The sequence below is a fragment of the Fundulus heteroclitus genome, chromosome 12 (genome assembly GCF_011125445.2).
Source record: "Fundulus heteroclitus isolate FHET01 chromosome 12, MU-UCD_Fhet_4.1, whole genome shotgun sequence".
NCBI classification, from domain to species: domain Eukaryota; kingdom Metazoa; phylum Chordata; class Actinopteri; order Cyprinodontiformes; family Fundulidae; genus Fundulus; species Fundulus heteroclitus.
This window is the reverse complement of record NC_046372.1, coordinates 37,341,050-37,357,537: the sequence shown is the minus strand read 5'-3', so window position 1 is coordinate 37,357,537 and position 16,488 is coordinate 37,341,050. Positions and strand designations below refer to the sequence as shown.

Below are 16,488 nucleotides of genomic sequence, written 5' to 3'. Positions count from 1 at the left end.
GTTTATCTGGAAGCTGAATCATTCTTCTAATAGATTCTTGTACAAAAACTGCAAAAGAGTGAGAACTGGTTGGCTATTGATTCCTGATAATCTGGAGGTGCGACGTTGTGGTGCTTTTGTTAAATCACTTACTCAGTTAATAATTACCCTTGACACTTAATAATAATTATTCATCACCAAACCAAACCTTTTATTGTACAACAATCCCTGTTCCAACTTCTAGTTGGAAATTAATATTAACCCCATATCTAAAAAAAAAGAAAAAAAAAAGCTGTTATATTTAATAAGATAAACTATCAGGACAAGAGAACAATCTATCTAAATATGATCTAGATAAGCATATATCTATATGTCGGAGAGATCGAAGAGATGATTATCTATAAGATGGATAATTACAAGCGATAGATCTGGAGATATGAGATATATATATATCTATATATATATATCTATATCTATATATATATATCTATATATATAAATATCTATATATATATAAATATCTATCTATCTATCTATCTATCTATCTATCTATCTATCTATATATATATATATATATATATATATATATATATATATATATATATATATATATATATATATATATATATATATAAATAGTGTGTGTGTGTGTGTGTGTGTGTGTGTGTGTGTGTGTGTGTGTGTGTGTGTGTGTGTGTGTGATCTGGTGCCGCAGTGTACTAACCGTGCCTGGTTCAAAGCGGGCGCTGATGAGCAGTAGGATCTCTGCCACCAGGATGGCGAAGGACAGGTTGGCGTGAATATGGTAGCGCTGATTACGCATGGTACTGACAGACCTGCACAGGAGAAAAAAAAAAAAACACAAATGCAGAAAAGTCTGTGTTACATGTTCATAATTATTTAGTGAACTAATGTGGAAATCTATTCACTAATAACTAGTGTGTAGCTGATTATGTATTTAATAAAGATGCTAAAAACGTTGTTTGGCAAAACTCACGAAAGAACTGCAAATGTAACCAGAGTGATGGCAAGGCAGAAGATGGAGATTGAACAGCCAATATACCCGATGGTTGACAGCGCCATCTTGTGGCCAGTGGAGAGCTGCATAAAGAGACAGAGGACTGTCAGCACTGGGCAAGACGTGGCTTTTGGCTTGAATAGTGCAACCATTACACTTTACTAAAAAGTTCATTCATTAGGTTTACTTCATGTCAGGAAAAATTAAAGGGAGCTGAGAAAGTTTAAAATAATGGTTATGCTGCCATCTCTTATCTGACGGACTACTCCTTCATGAAATCTGCATGACCTTTGTTTTAATCTGTATGATCATCTGGATAATTGTTAAAACAAGGGTGCTGGAATTTAAACTAACAGTCTTTTGAACATCTTAATCATTTGGGCCCAGAAAAGTGTGAAAATGTAAATCACAACCAAAAAAAAAAACACATTATCCGCGAGGCTTAGTGTGATTATAAAACAAGAAACGTTCCTATATATACGGTCATATACAATCGATTAGAATATTATTGAACAGTATATTTTATGTCAGTAACTCAATTCACTAAGGGAAACACACATATAGCCTTTATTTCTGTTAATTATGATCTCGTCCCCTGCCTCCAGCTAATAAAAACACAGCTTTTAAGATTAGAATATCGCATCAGACCAATAAAAAAGGCAATGTTTTAATGCAGAAAAGGGGGCTTAATGAAAAAGTATGTGTTATAACAGCTTAAAGGTTGTTTTTATTCAAAAGGAACTTATAATCTGACAAACAAGCCTCTTAGAAATGAATATTCTAATTTATTGACTACGACTGTATGTGTGTACACACACGTCTATGGTGTTTGGCCTTATGCACTAATCTTGTTTTGGTGCTCGGGCTATTTTGAGGGTTCGGTTTTGATTCTCTATGAACTGTCTACACATGTGCCTTGTCATTATGAGAGCACAGGACTCTTTGCCTTCAAGCAAAAGGAAACGTGGGATGATCCCTTGCAGCTGAGGGATGAGGCCGCCCACTAATTAGAGACCTACAGTGGGAAAGTATAGCATCAAAAAGACTTCTGCATCCTAAATAGAAACCTGGCTTACTGGAATAAGAAATTCACTTTCCTATTTAAAAATAGGAAAAAAAAAAGCTATTGTGGATGCTTACCATTCTTTCATTGCATGCATGCTCTGTAACAAAGAGGCATGCATTTTATACAGGCTTTGAATTCTAAGGGGCCCAACACTGTGCGGGGCACGGTTTAGACAGTAATGAATGATTGAGTGAGAGCTGGTTTCATATTGAGCACATTTTATTCTTGTCATAAGAAGAAGTTACATTTTTTTTATCGTTACCATTGAAGCACAAGTAAACCAACGTGGCCATTTACAGCCCCAAGTAAAAAGTATTCACAATCTGAACGATAGAAAGTAGTGCATAAATGTAAAGTTAAAGGAAATTCATATATATGTACACATATATACATATACTGTATATACACATATATATATATATATATATATATATATATATATATATATATATATATATATATACATTTTTTTTTACAAATCTGAAACATTGCCATGCATTTGTCTTCAGACCCTTTATTCTGATCCCCTATATAAAATCTACTTCAACCAACTGTCTTGAAAAGTTATCAAATAGGACAGAAGAGTATTAGTTATTATACCGGCCACAAAGTTTATAGTAACTGGAGAAGTTGCTGAAATCTACCGGTCACGGAAACTTTTAGTGCTGCTGAAATTTGGCAGAAAGGCAAGCAAGACGAGAGTTAAAAAAAGTATTTCGGCTGCCTAATGTCAAAACTGGACAGCAAATTCGGGATTAAAACTAACACTGTGCATTACCCTGAAAACACATTGGCCATGCTGGAACATGGATCTGGCAGAATCGTGCCTTAGGGATTTCCTTCAGCAAGGAAGGGAAGGTGGTCAGAGTCGATGGAAGAAAGGATGGAGCTAAATACACACCGATACTTGATGGAAATGGAAATACACAGCCAGAGTAGCTTATAGATCAAGGCAGATTCATGTTAGCTCAATCAAAGTCCAGACTGCTCCAATGAAAATCTCTTGCTCTCTTGTACGTTACTGCTCACAGAAGCTCTTCTAACCCAAAAGACTTGTAGCTATAATTGCTATAATTTTAAACAATATTGACCCAGGGGGCTGAATAGAAACGCACACCACACATTTTAGATATTTAAATTGAAAACTTTTTGAAACCATGTACCACATTTGTTTATTTCACTGTCATGCGCCCTATTGTTTTAGTGTATCACATAAATTCCCAATAAAACGAATTGAGGTTTGCGGTTGTAACGTGACAAAATGTTGAACAATCTAAGGGTTATAAATACTTTCTCAAGGCACTGTGGCCCTTTTATAATAAACTATAGTGGGGGCCTCCCTGTGGCTCTGATTACTGCGTGGTAAACCAAGTAAACCACTAAGATCAGTCCCAACATGTTCTTAAAAATCAACTTATTTTCTCAGAGATCCAGTGGATGTGGTGATTAAGGTCAAACTTTTTTTCTCTTTTTTTTTTTACGTGTGACTGGTTGTTTTCTTGTAAATGTGCAGAAAAACACGAGCAGGCCATCTGCGCTCTCATGGATATACTGTATTTTATGGAGTGCATAAAAGACTGTCCATTTCCTAACTTTATGTTGGACTACAATTAAGCCGTGTGTTTTTTTTTTAATCTTATTGACCACTAGGACATATACAAGCAATCTTTATGCACAGACTCAGCAGTTCTTCAAACCACTCTGTAACGGTTTGTGTTGTGCTCTTAAAAGAGACTGAAGCTCACACGACCATTTTATTGTTTAACTAAAGCATAGTCAACGTGAAGTATTAAAAATGAATGTTACTCTTGCTGTTTCTGTCTGAATTTAGAGGTTTAGAGGTGTTCTCAAGTCTAATAAAATAACTGACTGTGTAGTTCTCCCCTTGACCAGAGAAGATCTCAGAGAAAGGCTCTAAAGGTCACGTAGCGGGTTGCAGGTTAAAACGCATGATGGCACCAATAAAAGAAATTGAGGTGCAAGATTTAATAGTAACAGCTGCCATACGATGGTGTTTTGTTGCATTCAAAGAACATACGGTGAAGGCTTATGTGTGCAAAGCTCCATCTGAACAGTATTTAAACTTTGACTTTTTGGGGAGGGCTGGGGGTTGGGGTGGCATCGTCAGTCCCCAAAAACTTCTATCAAACGTCAAGCACGGTGGTGGAGGGGTGGTGACTTGTGCTTATTTTACAGCCACAAGAGAACACAAAGACTTTGCAGCCATTGAGTCTAACAAGATGTCTACCTGTCTTTTTTTTCTGACAACTGAAGTTCGGTCATAAACAACATAATAAATCCAAAGAACAGCAAGTCTACCACTGAACAGCAGGCACTTAAGCTAAAAAAAAAGTGTTGAAGTGGTAAAGCCAAAGTCCAGAATACCTGACTCAAATATTGTGGCTAATTGATTGCACCAAAAGCTCAATGAAGTGAAGCAACACAGGAGAAAAGTCTGGACCAGAAATTCTCCACAACAATGTGAGAGTAATCATACAAAACTTACTACTCCTTAAAATATAGGGAGTGGGGAGGAGAAGTCAGTTTTTTTCTTATTTTATACATACATATACATTTTCATACATGTATATCAAATGTATATCAAGTATATCATATTACCTCGTGTGGAATGTTGTAAATACATATATAATAATGTGTGTTTTCTGGAGCATGTAACAAAAGTAATTTCCCCCTGGGATTATTAAAGTATGTCTGATTCTGATTCTGATTCTGATTATTTAGTTTCAACATTTTGCCATTTTTTTTAAATTAAATACACAATGAATTAATTTGATGATTAATTTTTGTAAACGTCGCCTCGATTAAAAACACCTGCTAGCCTAAGCTTACTTTCTGGCACGCGGTATGCATGTGTTAAATAAAGCAGCTTTAAAGAGCAGCGAGAAAAAACAAAAACATACCTCTAAGTTCACTACTTGCATGAGGATGGCGAAATTGGTAAGATGGTTGCACATACACACAGAATACGACATGTTTCCATCTGAACGGACACACCCTTCATTGGACCACACTCCCTCATTGGTACTTTAAAAAAAAAAGAAAGAAAAGAAAAAGACAACATGCAGAGATTGTTCACAGTTCTCATAGTATATATACATGCTGCATAAAGATTTAAAGCTGGAGTATAAATAGGCAGACAAGGCGGGGTTTATTTGAGCACTGCTGGCAGGGTTCACTCAATCCAATCCTGTGTGGGAGTCAAACACACTTTTCTTTGCTGACTCCATCGGGATAATTTAATAATTCACATTTTTCATTTGCTTCAGGGCAAAGGGGAGCAAGAGGAGGAAGTCTTTGAATCCAACTAAATCAGACTCCCTTTTTAAAATGATTTATGCCCTCCGAACAGCTTTTTGGATGCAGGTTTTAGAACGCCATATCTCTGCAGAGGGCTGCTGCCTGATATAAAAGTGAAACGGCAGCACGTGGATCACTGGATCTTTTTGATTTGAATAAGTAAAAAGGGAAATAGATCTTTTCCCAAACTGATCTCAAATGAAAGAACTGAAAGATCTATGAATGATTTAGTGTTGAAAGAATAGAGATCCACCCACCTGTAGTCCAAAAAGGCACAGTAGAGGAAGACTTTATTGCTTTGGTTTAGCATTTGGTCTTGCTGTTCTTTTGTCTGAAAAAAAAAATGGTGAAATGAAATTCACATTTTCCTATTTTCAAAATCAGAAAACCAAACAAGGAAAGACACAAATACATGATAAGTGTGCAAATAGGATGCTGAATGGTTATTATTTTCAAAGAAGGGTTTCTGCGCTTGAGTATAACCACAGCAAGAGGATACACACTATCGGATAATTCAAACATGTATGTGGTATGAAAATCGCTCCATCCCTCAAGAATTTTATTTGATTTAAAAATCACTTTTTCCATGTCACTTCTTGTTATGAGATTTGGAATCTCTAGAGACAGTGAGCTAATGGCTGCAGTGCAAGAATGCAGTAATTGGGGCTTGGCCCTGGTTTCAGGTCAAACCACTACCCTCCTCAATCTGTAATCTGAGAAAGAAAACAACACTTCCCCCGACTGGAAAAGTGCATACAGCGAAACTGCACACTTCTCCTAATTCCCTACACTCCAGCTTTCTAAATCTGGATGATGGGGACTAAGTCTGCACCATTTCCTACTGCAAAACGCGAGAGTGGGACTGACAGTCTGGCTGTCCGGTCCCTGGCCCCTAGGCTTGCTGATTAAGATTAAAAAACATACCTCGATACCTTGACTTCGCTTGGTAATCACACCGCTGCTCCTACGCTGTCTGTTTTGCACATGCAACTCTTTGGTCATAACATGCTAGGACAGTTGAGATGATCGCATCGGACAGGTATTAATGCAATGCTGGAGCTTTCAGGGCAAAAAGCTCCAGCAACCCCCTCAACCCCCAACATAATCACCAATTTCGAGGAATTTATGAAGTTAAAAAAACACATTAAGGGGAGACAAAATGCAGCTGGCAGACTACAAGCATTTCATCATGGTCTCAAATCTGCTCTTTCTAGCCTTTAATGTTTCTTTGCAAGGAAAAGGCACTGATTGTACAAAAAGAGTATACAAAGGATCATTGTCAGTGTCTGATATGCACAGGACCCCACATGACATATCAACAAACAGACCATCACACGCTTCCTCTCTGACAAGTGCATATGGTGAACCTAGCTTGCTCTTTCCGGCCGACATGTGAGCAGAGTTCAGGGACTGGATTGGAACTTCGGGGCATCTAAGCTCACTTGCTTGCATTTAAGAAGCTGCATCCCCCCAACCCCCAACTCCTTGAGCCCTGTGGCCTTTGAATTTGCCAGCCAAGTCTGTAGCTTGAGCTCCAACTCTTTATTAAGAACAGAAGTCCAACAAAAAAAACGCCCAGGAAATCAACCGGAGCCTCTCAAGAGGAGCAGGACAGAGGAGGATAAAGAGAGAGCGAGAGCAAGCAACAGCAGAGTGACAGGCTGATAAAGGGGAACAATCTGAGGGACAGTGGATGATAAATCATTGTCAAAATGTCTCTGGTGCTTCTGTGCTGTGTTGTGGTATTTGGCAGGCCGTGAAACTGAGCTTCAGTAGCTGCGCTTTTACTGACTGACTGTATTTTTGCGACAGTGGGTGAAAATCGGGGGAAAAATCTCATTTTTGATTTAACTCAGAGGCACCGTGTCATGAAAGACCTTCTGCGTCTTTAACTTAAAGCACTTGTGCCTTGTAAAAGTAAAGTATAGCCCTTCTTCTTCACATTCTCTCCCATCACAACCACTGTTCGATCAACACAAAATGTTACGTAATTTGTTAAGTGAAAGGAAAAGGATGGATGGCTTTAGTTAACCGGATAACCATAATTTACGCACTCTGCAAATCTTCAAGATTGGCAAAAGGAAAGCCAGTGTTGCAAGAAAGCCATTAAAATCCTTTATAAAGTTTGCCACAAGCTAGATTAAACTAAAATGAAATATTTTGGCCAACATGTAAAACATTATAATATAATTATTATTTTGCTGTGGGGATGCTTTTCTTCGGTAGGAACAAGAAAGCTGGCTACAGGTTTTACTTGGTTACTGATCAATTTCTGTAGGCATGGTACTCATTTTCTATCATTTATTTGTGTAACGTGGTGTGTGATGTATCTTTATTCTGTTTTTTTTTTTTAACACCTTACAGGAGAATTACTCCTAAGCACCATGTCTGGCCAAAATAAATCTGGGTTAAACTTGAAAAATATGTCCACTTTTACAGAGCTTGAACTATGCAAAGGAGAAATTGCCTACAAAAGTGCAAAGCTGGTAGAGACATTAGTCAAAAGACTTGCAACTATAAGTGTAGCGAGAGGAGGTTCTAAAAAGTATCGACTAAGGCCAGTCTTTTCAGATTTGTCTTTGTAAAGTGAAACACATATCCTTTTAGTTATTCCACTTCACAAATATGCACTATTGTGTGTTAGCGTTTACGTAATCACTATTAAAACACTGATGTTTGTGGTTAAAAAAAAAATCTAAAAAAGCAACAGGAGAATGAATAGCCTTTTCAAAGCCCTGTGTTTTAAAAAGCTCCACAGCAACTATATTTTCTGAACTCTTGTCTACAGTAAATCTACTTGGAGAGGTGAGAGTTGCTGGCAACAAGTAGACATCAAGCGAAAGAAAACCTTTGGGGATAGTCTTCCATAATGCATTGGTTTTGTCAGACTTTAAACCTAAAACCCTGACATTGATTGAAATAGGAGCCACAGACTCAATGCAGCAGGCGAGACCTAAATGTGGAACAAATGGCTGCGAAAAAGACAATTGAGTCTTAGCTGCCAGCTGAACACAGCTGCTCTGCGATCCAAGGGCAGTAAACCGTGATGCAACTCCGCTGGAGCCACTGTCATCGCTTTGAAACGGGTGGAGGATCAGGCTTCTGCTCAAACATCTGCCCATATCAAGCTTGTGCTTTTGACTTCCACTACAGATACTTGTCCTATTCCCACACGAACAAATCAGTTTGGATAATATTGTCCAGCAGCTCCACTTAGATATCTGTCCTCTGTCCCACCACATCAGGAGAGTCTGACGAAACTGATCTCGAACTGAGATACTAACAGTTTAAACTAAAACATGTAAATTCTATCTAGTGAGTCTTGATTCAGTTTCTACAATTTAGTTGGCTTAACTTGCTAATGGAAAAATGCAAGGTGTTGGTAAATTAGTTCAACGGTAGCTCCAGATGGTGGATTGTGGTGGGTGACCTTTCCTTGTGTCTTCCACTTATTTACTGACGCAAAACATTTGATAAATGCAAAACAGTAAGAACCCAAGTCAGGCAATGCACTCAGTGTGCCCCAGATTTAGTCTAGCACAGCTGCTGACATTCAGTCGGGTCCAATAAATGTAAACAGTATCTTTATTAAGAATGCAACACAAATTCCATTTTGGTCTTCGCTTGAGAAGGAAATTTACGGTTTGATTACAAGGTTTTGCTTTGTCATGGACACTCTCTATTTCCATCCAGCGCTGGCACAACCTTAACAAGCCACAAGAGGAGACAGACTTGATCTAGCACCAGAGAAGTCTGAAAAAGGACTCGGGTTGTGCTAAATTTAACAGGAGGGGGGAAAAAAAAAATTGAAGAAATATACAACAGACTGAGTGGTGAAGTGAAAAGGAGAAACCGTCTCCTTTTCCGCCAAACGCTCCAAATATTTTCTGCATAAAGCGGGCCAAGGTGTAATTTCCACTCATACCATTTGGTGTAGGTTTGAATTTTGTGACGTAGGCGATATTAAACATACATATCACCTTCTGTTGCATTGCGAGAAATAAACAAGAGGTGCTAAGAAAGGGGGAGACTTTAATTTAACCAGAGTTTGATACCAGAAAGACCATATGAGGATAAGTTAAAGAAGACACGGAATCTTCTTCGATTTAGTAAAGGAAGGAAAGACTTTATAGCTGTGTATCTGGAGAACGAAGCAAAAGAGTTAAACCTGTTAAAACACAAAAAGCTCATTGAGCCATCGTACGCCATGGCATCATCCAACCTTTGACCGATTGAGCCCAGAACTACAGTACCAAATCTTTGCAGCAGTGGTGGCCCTTTAGCTAATCCACGCACAGCATGCAGAGTAACAAACCGAATCCGTCCAGCGAGGCATTACGACTGTTTCAATGAGATCATGGTATCAAGGGACCTGTGAAAAGACATGCAGCTGTGGCCTCTGCTCACTCTCTTTGGTGGACAACAAAAACAAGCAGACGTGTTGAGTCGCGCGGGGTGTAAGGAAAACTGGGCACAGCTATACAAGTCCATAAGTGATAGTTGCAGGGTGGGTGGTGAGGGTTCACAGAAAAAAAAGAAGAAGAAAAAAAGAACAATGTTTTTTTTTTTTTGGTCATTGCTGAGATAACTAAAAAAAACAAAGGTTTAAGCCTTAAGCATCAGTTCGTGTGTTTAATTCCCACAGTCTTTCTTTTCTCTGGCCTCTTTCCCAGGAATAGCATGCTCATGTTTGGAAGTTCGAGGACTTCATCACAAACTTCAACAATATGTAGGGAAGTTCAAGTGCGTACATGGGGTAAATAAGGTGAATGCATTATGATCTTCAGTTTCAAATTTCAGCATGTACATTTGGAAACTAGCTTGCCTATATTCAAAAAAGTCCTCAGATTGGAATTAAAATGAATCAATAAGAGCAAAGAAAGTCTTGCATGAATCCCCTCCTTCATCTGGTTCCCATAAACCACCCACTGCCTCAATGAACATCATTCTGGAAAGCAATTGCTCAAGACTAGTCTTCTACTTTACAAAAGAGCTTTGGATGACTCCACTGTGTCAGGTAACTGCTTTCACAACACCTGCTTTACATCACAGGAGAGCGATACTGGCATAGGAGATTGGTTGTATGTGCCGGCAGCCAAATGTGCCAGACTTGCATCACCGGTTTTCATTAAACATTCAGGGCTGTACAAAGACGTCCTGAGCGCCTCCTTAAGGTAAACATGTGTAGTTTATTACAAACTACTCAAGCAAGCATTTTGGATTTTAAATTAGCGATGATAAAATGTGAGCAAAATTCTAGGAAAAGCAATAAAGTTGTTATGATTCTCACTCGGCTGTCCGCGTGGTCCGCCACTCTCCAGCAGAAGCATGGCAATCAGGATTGTCTCCTGCACCTGTTTCTCTGCCTTTATAGATGAAGGTTCTTCAGCCAGTTGACAGCAGATTATTGAAAGCCACAGAGTGAGTGGGTGTCCAGCGTTCTTTGCCTTGAGAGTCGTCAATACATTATGCATTCAGAAAAAGGAGGTTAAAAATTAGATCTCTGTGAAACCTGCAGGCCTGTAAAAAGAATGACCAATCGCTGCCCCATGGTCCAAAGAACAGGAATTGGTCATAGTTTTGGTCCTGCCCACACATCGCTCTGTCCCTTGAGTTCCAGGGTATCACCTTATCTACTGGTTGTCCCACATGCCATCATTCTGATGCATTCACGTAACGCCAGTGTGCGTTCACGTTCCTCGCTAGTTTCCGCTTGCTGGCTGCACACTTCTAGTGTTTATGTATCTGGGTTAGCTTAGCGGTTAGCTTCAGTGTTTGCCATTCATTGTAGCTCCGCTGCTTTCACCTTATACTTTGAAAATGGCTGAGAGTCGCGAGAAGCGAACCACATGCAAGTTTATGAGAAGAAGAGGAAGGCCTCAGTAGAAAGAAATAAGACCAGAGTGGATTTAGGAGATTTTTTTCCACATGATCCCTCTGAGGAGCGGAAGATCTAAGACGATCTTGCACATGCGTAGTTATTCAAAAAGGGGCTTACTAAAATTTCCAGAAAAAATAGCAGACTATTAACCTGACTGGCCAGATGGATGTAGTGCTGCTGAACTGCACACGGCGGCAACGCATCCATCTGGAATCGCTGCCATTGGGAGGGATTTCAATACCACATAAAATGGACGAGCAAACAAGGATCGCTGGGCGGGATTTTTGTAGACGTGACGTATCAGAGAAGAGACTGTTTGGATTCAGACAACAATGGCGGTTTGCAGCGAGGAAGCAAGGTTGCCGAGTTCTCGTTTTGGATATCCTGTCCCTTGCAAAAGCTGTCCCCGGAAATGTCCCTGATTTCAGTGTATCATGATGGAGTAAAAAAGTTTAACGTAGCAAGAGGTTCTTACCCGGTCCTGCCGCTTTTCTGATGAAGTAGAAGAGCTGAGCCGAACGTGCCCTCCCCACCCCGTTGGCATTGCAGATCGGGCAAAACAAACCAAACCCCCGACAGGGACAGTCTGCGCCCTGCCTGTTCGCTTAACAAAATCAGAGACGTCCCTGGTTTTCATTAGAGAAATCTGGTCACCCGGTAACATTTATGCTGCTATTTCATCAGTGTTGGCCAATCTACCCAATATTAATCATTTTAAAGAACACCAGAGAACGGCTTTGAAGGCTTTTGTCAGTGGAAACGATGGTTTGGGTTTGGATGTTTGTTTTGATGTGAGTGGTTGAAGTAGCACATCAGTAAAGATGACAGACAAGTGGTTTATCCAATCACATGCAATGATATTTGATAAGGTCAATCCTTTAAGTAAAAGAAAGCTTGTCTGGGGTGCAAATTACAAATTACATCCTTTTTGGTAGTCCCCAGGGGAACTGCACTCCTGGGTGGAGAGCCAGAGCACCTATAAATAAAACCGAGTGAGCCTCTTTCCCTTTATCCATTTCTGCTGACAAAATTAAAAGTTTGTATTCACAACTTTATTAGAGCCCTGCAAAGAGTAGTAAATACGTTTTTAATTATTTGTTTTTTTTACAGGACTAAAAGTTGGCAGTGCTAAATTACGTCTTGCTCAGAAAACCTTAGATTGTTTTCAGAAACAACGTTTGTGACATTAGAGTTGCGATAAAAAGCCGCCGTTTTGAGGAAGGGGCTGTAATGAAACTCTTTAAATACTTCTGGCAAGTGAGGAATGGCAATGACCAGACCTCCATCTGCGATTGATCAGAGTGTTGGCTCACACGGCTTGAGTTTCTCTGTGGGTGTTGGTGTATGGATGGGTGTGGGTGGGTGGTTGAGGGAGAGCGAGGCAGAGGAGGGTGTTTGCCCACAAGGTTTAAGTTAGGCGTCCTCTGGAAGCTATAAAAAGACTGACAAAGAAAGGCGCAAGCATCATTTTGATGGAGAGAGCTGATACCAACAACTTAATAGATACATTAGCAGTGGGTATCAGATGTGCTAAACAATCTTGCTGTGTTTATCTTAGTTACTAAACATTCAGTCTATTGTCTTACCTTCTACATTTACTGGAAGTGGACATATTTATGAACACAAGCCATGCATTTTCCTTTTTTAGGTCAAAAGTGAGTGACTCAATAACTGGAAAAGCTTGCCTTATCATATTCTGAATATCTTATTTAATTAAGCACGACTTTGCAGGTAATTGAGTGAGATCAGTACAACCGTTCTCTTAAAATATTTGACAAATCTGAAGCTATAAGAGGAGTTTTTTTTTTATTTAACTCAGCACTAAAAAGAGTAAAAAACGGAGAATGTGGCCAACCACAGTGCCTCTCAAAAGTGTTAGGACATCTGTTATACTGCCGGGTTTCTGCTCATCCTGTACAATACAGCTGAAAAACAAAATCTGTTGAAAGGGGGAGAAGAAGAAAATCAAATTGGTGCAATAACCCTGTGTTCACATCCCTTAACGGAATCCCCTTAGAAATCTATTTGAGTATTCAGACTTTTGTTTTCACCATCAACCAGTATCTCACATTTTGATGTGGCAATATTTGGACATTCTACCTTGATAAAGTTCTTTAGATCTCTGAGACTGGGAGTACATCTCTAGATTGATTCCATCAGGCCATGGCACAATCTGCTCTGAGGTTTGGGGAGATTTTAGCTAGACAAGGATATTTTCTTTTGAGGATGTTCCCATCTTTCAGCACTACACCTTACCCTAGGCATATGCAGAATACACTAGATTGTTGTAGAACACAACCAGTACTTGTTATCCCTGACCAGTTTTTATCAGCTTCGGATACATTTTTTTTGATGCCATCTGTAATGATTGACGATTAACTTTTTTGTGCTCTTCTTCTGACTGATACCTTTAAGCCATGATATCCTTTTGATCCTTTGTAACCTCTTTAAAATACGCTTCTGTTTAGCTGAAGGATCCAAGTCAGTAAATGTCAAAACCTTAAGCCAGATGAATCAGATACATAATAATTGATGGTAGGTGTGAATGAACGATGATGGACCTTGTTAAAGCACATTTAAAATGTGCTTTAACAAGGTCAAAGGTGAAGCCAGAAATGTATATTTTATGTGACAAAATAACAAAAAATGTATCAGTTGACTGAATTGGAAACAAACAGTACAACGATACTGATGTACTGGCTGAGCTGGCTTTGGAGACAACAGTCAGCGCTGACAGTAAACTCAGGCAACCTTCTCAAAATCTGTCCATCAAATGGTGATTAATTTCACCCTACACTGCGAACTGATGGGCCTTTCAATTAGTTTGCTCAACACCAGCGATATCAGGATGGAAGAAGAGGACAAAACATCAGTGTATGTCTTTATGTGAGTCTATTAATGCTTACCTACAGATGGCAATGCCTCACAATCCTTTTCTCTGTTATTCTCTGCTCAAGGTTTGCCAAACAGCAGGAATAAATCAGCGATGGAGACAGGCTCCAATCAACACCACAGATTAATGCAGCGAGAAAAAGCATGTGGGAATCCAGCAGTCTTGATAACACCTTGTCAGGATATCAAATCTGCCTTGCACCCTATTAGAGGCAACAGTACCTCCGTTCTGAGCGAGTCAGCCGCTGATTCGCTCAGCTAAGCTGCTCTTTGAGTCAAAAGGGCATTAATCAAGAGAGCAGGGTCGCTCCGACATCAACCACATGGCTTTGACCTCAGCTTGACTGAGTACCTGCCACGACTCAAAGTTATTTAAAGGTTGGAGATCCCATCAATCTAGTTTTCGGTATTTTTTTTATCAAAGCAAGTGTCAGATGAAAGACAGAGAGATCCGGACCTGTTGCCTGAGCGGACTGTTTATGCTGCCGACGGCACACAAGACCTGTAACTATGGCAGCATGGAAAGACTAAAAAGGGAGTTCACACATTTCTGCCTTAGAGCGCCACAAAGTTTGAATGGATTTGCTGACTACTCCTTTAAAGCGTGAAGCGATACTTGTGTTGTACAATTCTGTCATAATTAAAATGATCAGCTTCCACAGACAGGCATACCATTTTTAGGAGCAAGGTCTGGACTGATGCACATAAATCTTTGAGGTTATGCTGTTATATGTCTTACGGTTTAAATATGGAGTTGTCCTAATGGAAAAACATCCAGGCTCTCAGGAAAAGCTGTCATCTTGACAGAAACTCTTTTTTTCTGAGCAAAAACCTTTACAAGTCAGCCAGGCCACGGACAGAGATGTAGCGCATTGCCATGTCTGCTGACAGATTTTGCAACTTCATCCTTGGTACCCACTGATGAAGGCTGACTGTGTTTACTTAAAGAAAACTGAAATATAGAGTGATCAAACCAAAGAGCAGGTGTCCACTCCTCACCTATTTATACGACATGAGCTCAAGCTTTTAGAAGTAGGTTGTATTTTTGCCCAGAGCTCAGAGAAAAATGGTTGCCCATTGTGTCACACAGTTTCAAAATCAAAAATGAATGAAAAAGAAATTCATGGACAGCTATCTGTCTGGAATGAGCTACAAAGCCATTTCTGAGGTGTTGGGACCAGCGAACCACAGCGAGAGCTGTTACTCACAAAGGGAGAGAGCATGAGATAGGGATGATTCTAACTAGAAGTGGCAAGCCTTTACTCCAACAGTGCATTGGAGTAAGTGCTCATCCAGGCAGGCACAAAAAAAAAAAACAGAACATCTAAAGTGTGGCAATTCTCACTTTCCTCAGTTAAGATTGATGTCCATAATTCAAGAATAAAAGGCCTCAATTGGAGAGTCCGCAGACATAGACCACTGCTGACCAGAAAAAAATCCCAGAGGCCCATCTGCAGTTGGCCAACGAACCAAAAAAAAAAAAGGATCCCTAAGACCTTGGGGGAAATACTTTGAAGATTGATTAAACACAAGTATAACTTTTGCGAAGCATTACAGAGAAAGATCATCACAGCAACAATCAAACATTGGGGGGGGGGGGTATTGTGATGGTCTGGGGCTGGTTTGTTGCTTCGGGACCTGAATGACTTGATGTAATAAACGGAACCATGAATTCTGCACCACAAAATCCTGGAGAGCAAAGTCCGACCAACAGTTTCTGTGTTCTGCAGCAAGACAACGATCCAAAACACACCGGCGAGCCCTCCACTAAGTGGTAACAAAAAAAAGAAAGAAAGAATAGACAAATGTTTTAAAGTTGAATTTTAGACTTCAATCCAATCGAGCTGCTGGGGCAAGACCTAAAACTGGCCTTTCATGGTGAAAAACCCTACAATGGCTCTAAAATTGTATTTCTAAAAAAAAAAAAACAGCCAAAATACCTCCATAATGATATAAGCGACTGATTCCCAGTTACTACAAGTGCCTGATGGTGATTATTGTTACCAACAGTAGCACAACTGGATATTAGGCTTTTGACATAATTTCCTTTTTATTTTTTTCTCCTGGGCCTGCTTAATATGCGCATCTGTTTTTACTTAATACAAAAAATCATCAATCAAAAAAGTAAACTTTGAATTGACTTTAGTTTTTTGACTGATTGGCCTTTTGCTTTTGATACTTTAAAACATTTAAAAGTGACAAAAACCAAAAACAGAAGCACGCTTTAAGGGGGCAAATACTTTATCAAGGCGCTATCAGAATTCCTCCCATTCTCATGAAATAAGCATCACTTCCTACCGGCGTCCTCGTAGTGTGTTTACATGCTGCGTCTCA

At 39.6% G+C, this 16,488-nt stretch overlaps 1 protein-coding gene across 2 annotated transcripts in view; it reads right to left on the bottom strand.

Moving 5' to 3' along the window:
* Positions 1-16,488, bottom strand: part of adgrd1 (adhesion G protein-coupled receptor D1) — a 46,702-nt gene that overhangs the window by 10,151 nt on the left and 20,063 nt on the right. For both annotated transcript variants that reach the window (XM_036144550.1, XM_036144551.1), the window contains 4 exons: positions 5,639-5,712; positions 4,985-5,108; positions 977-1,080; positions 704-815 (listed from right to left, as the gene is read on the bottom strand). In XM_036144550.1, the coding sequence (XP_036000443.1) occupies positions 704-815; positions 977-1,080; positions 4,985-5,108; positions 5,639-5,712 (414 nt within the window). The remainder of the gene's footprint in view (positions 1-703; positions 816-976; positions 1,081-4,984; positions 5,109-5,638; positions 5,713-16,488) is intronic.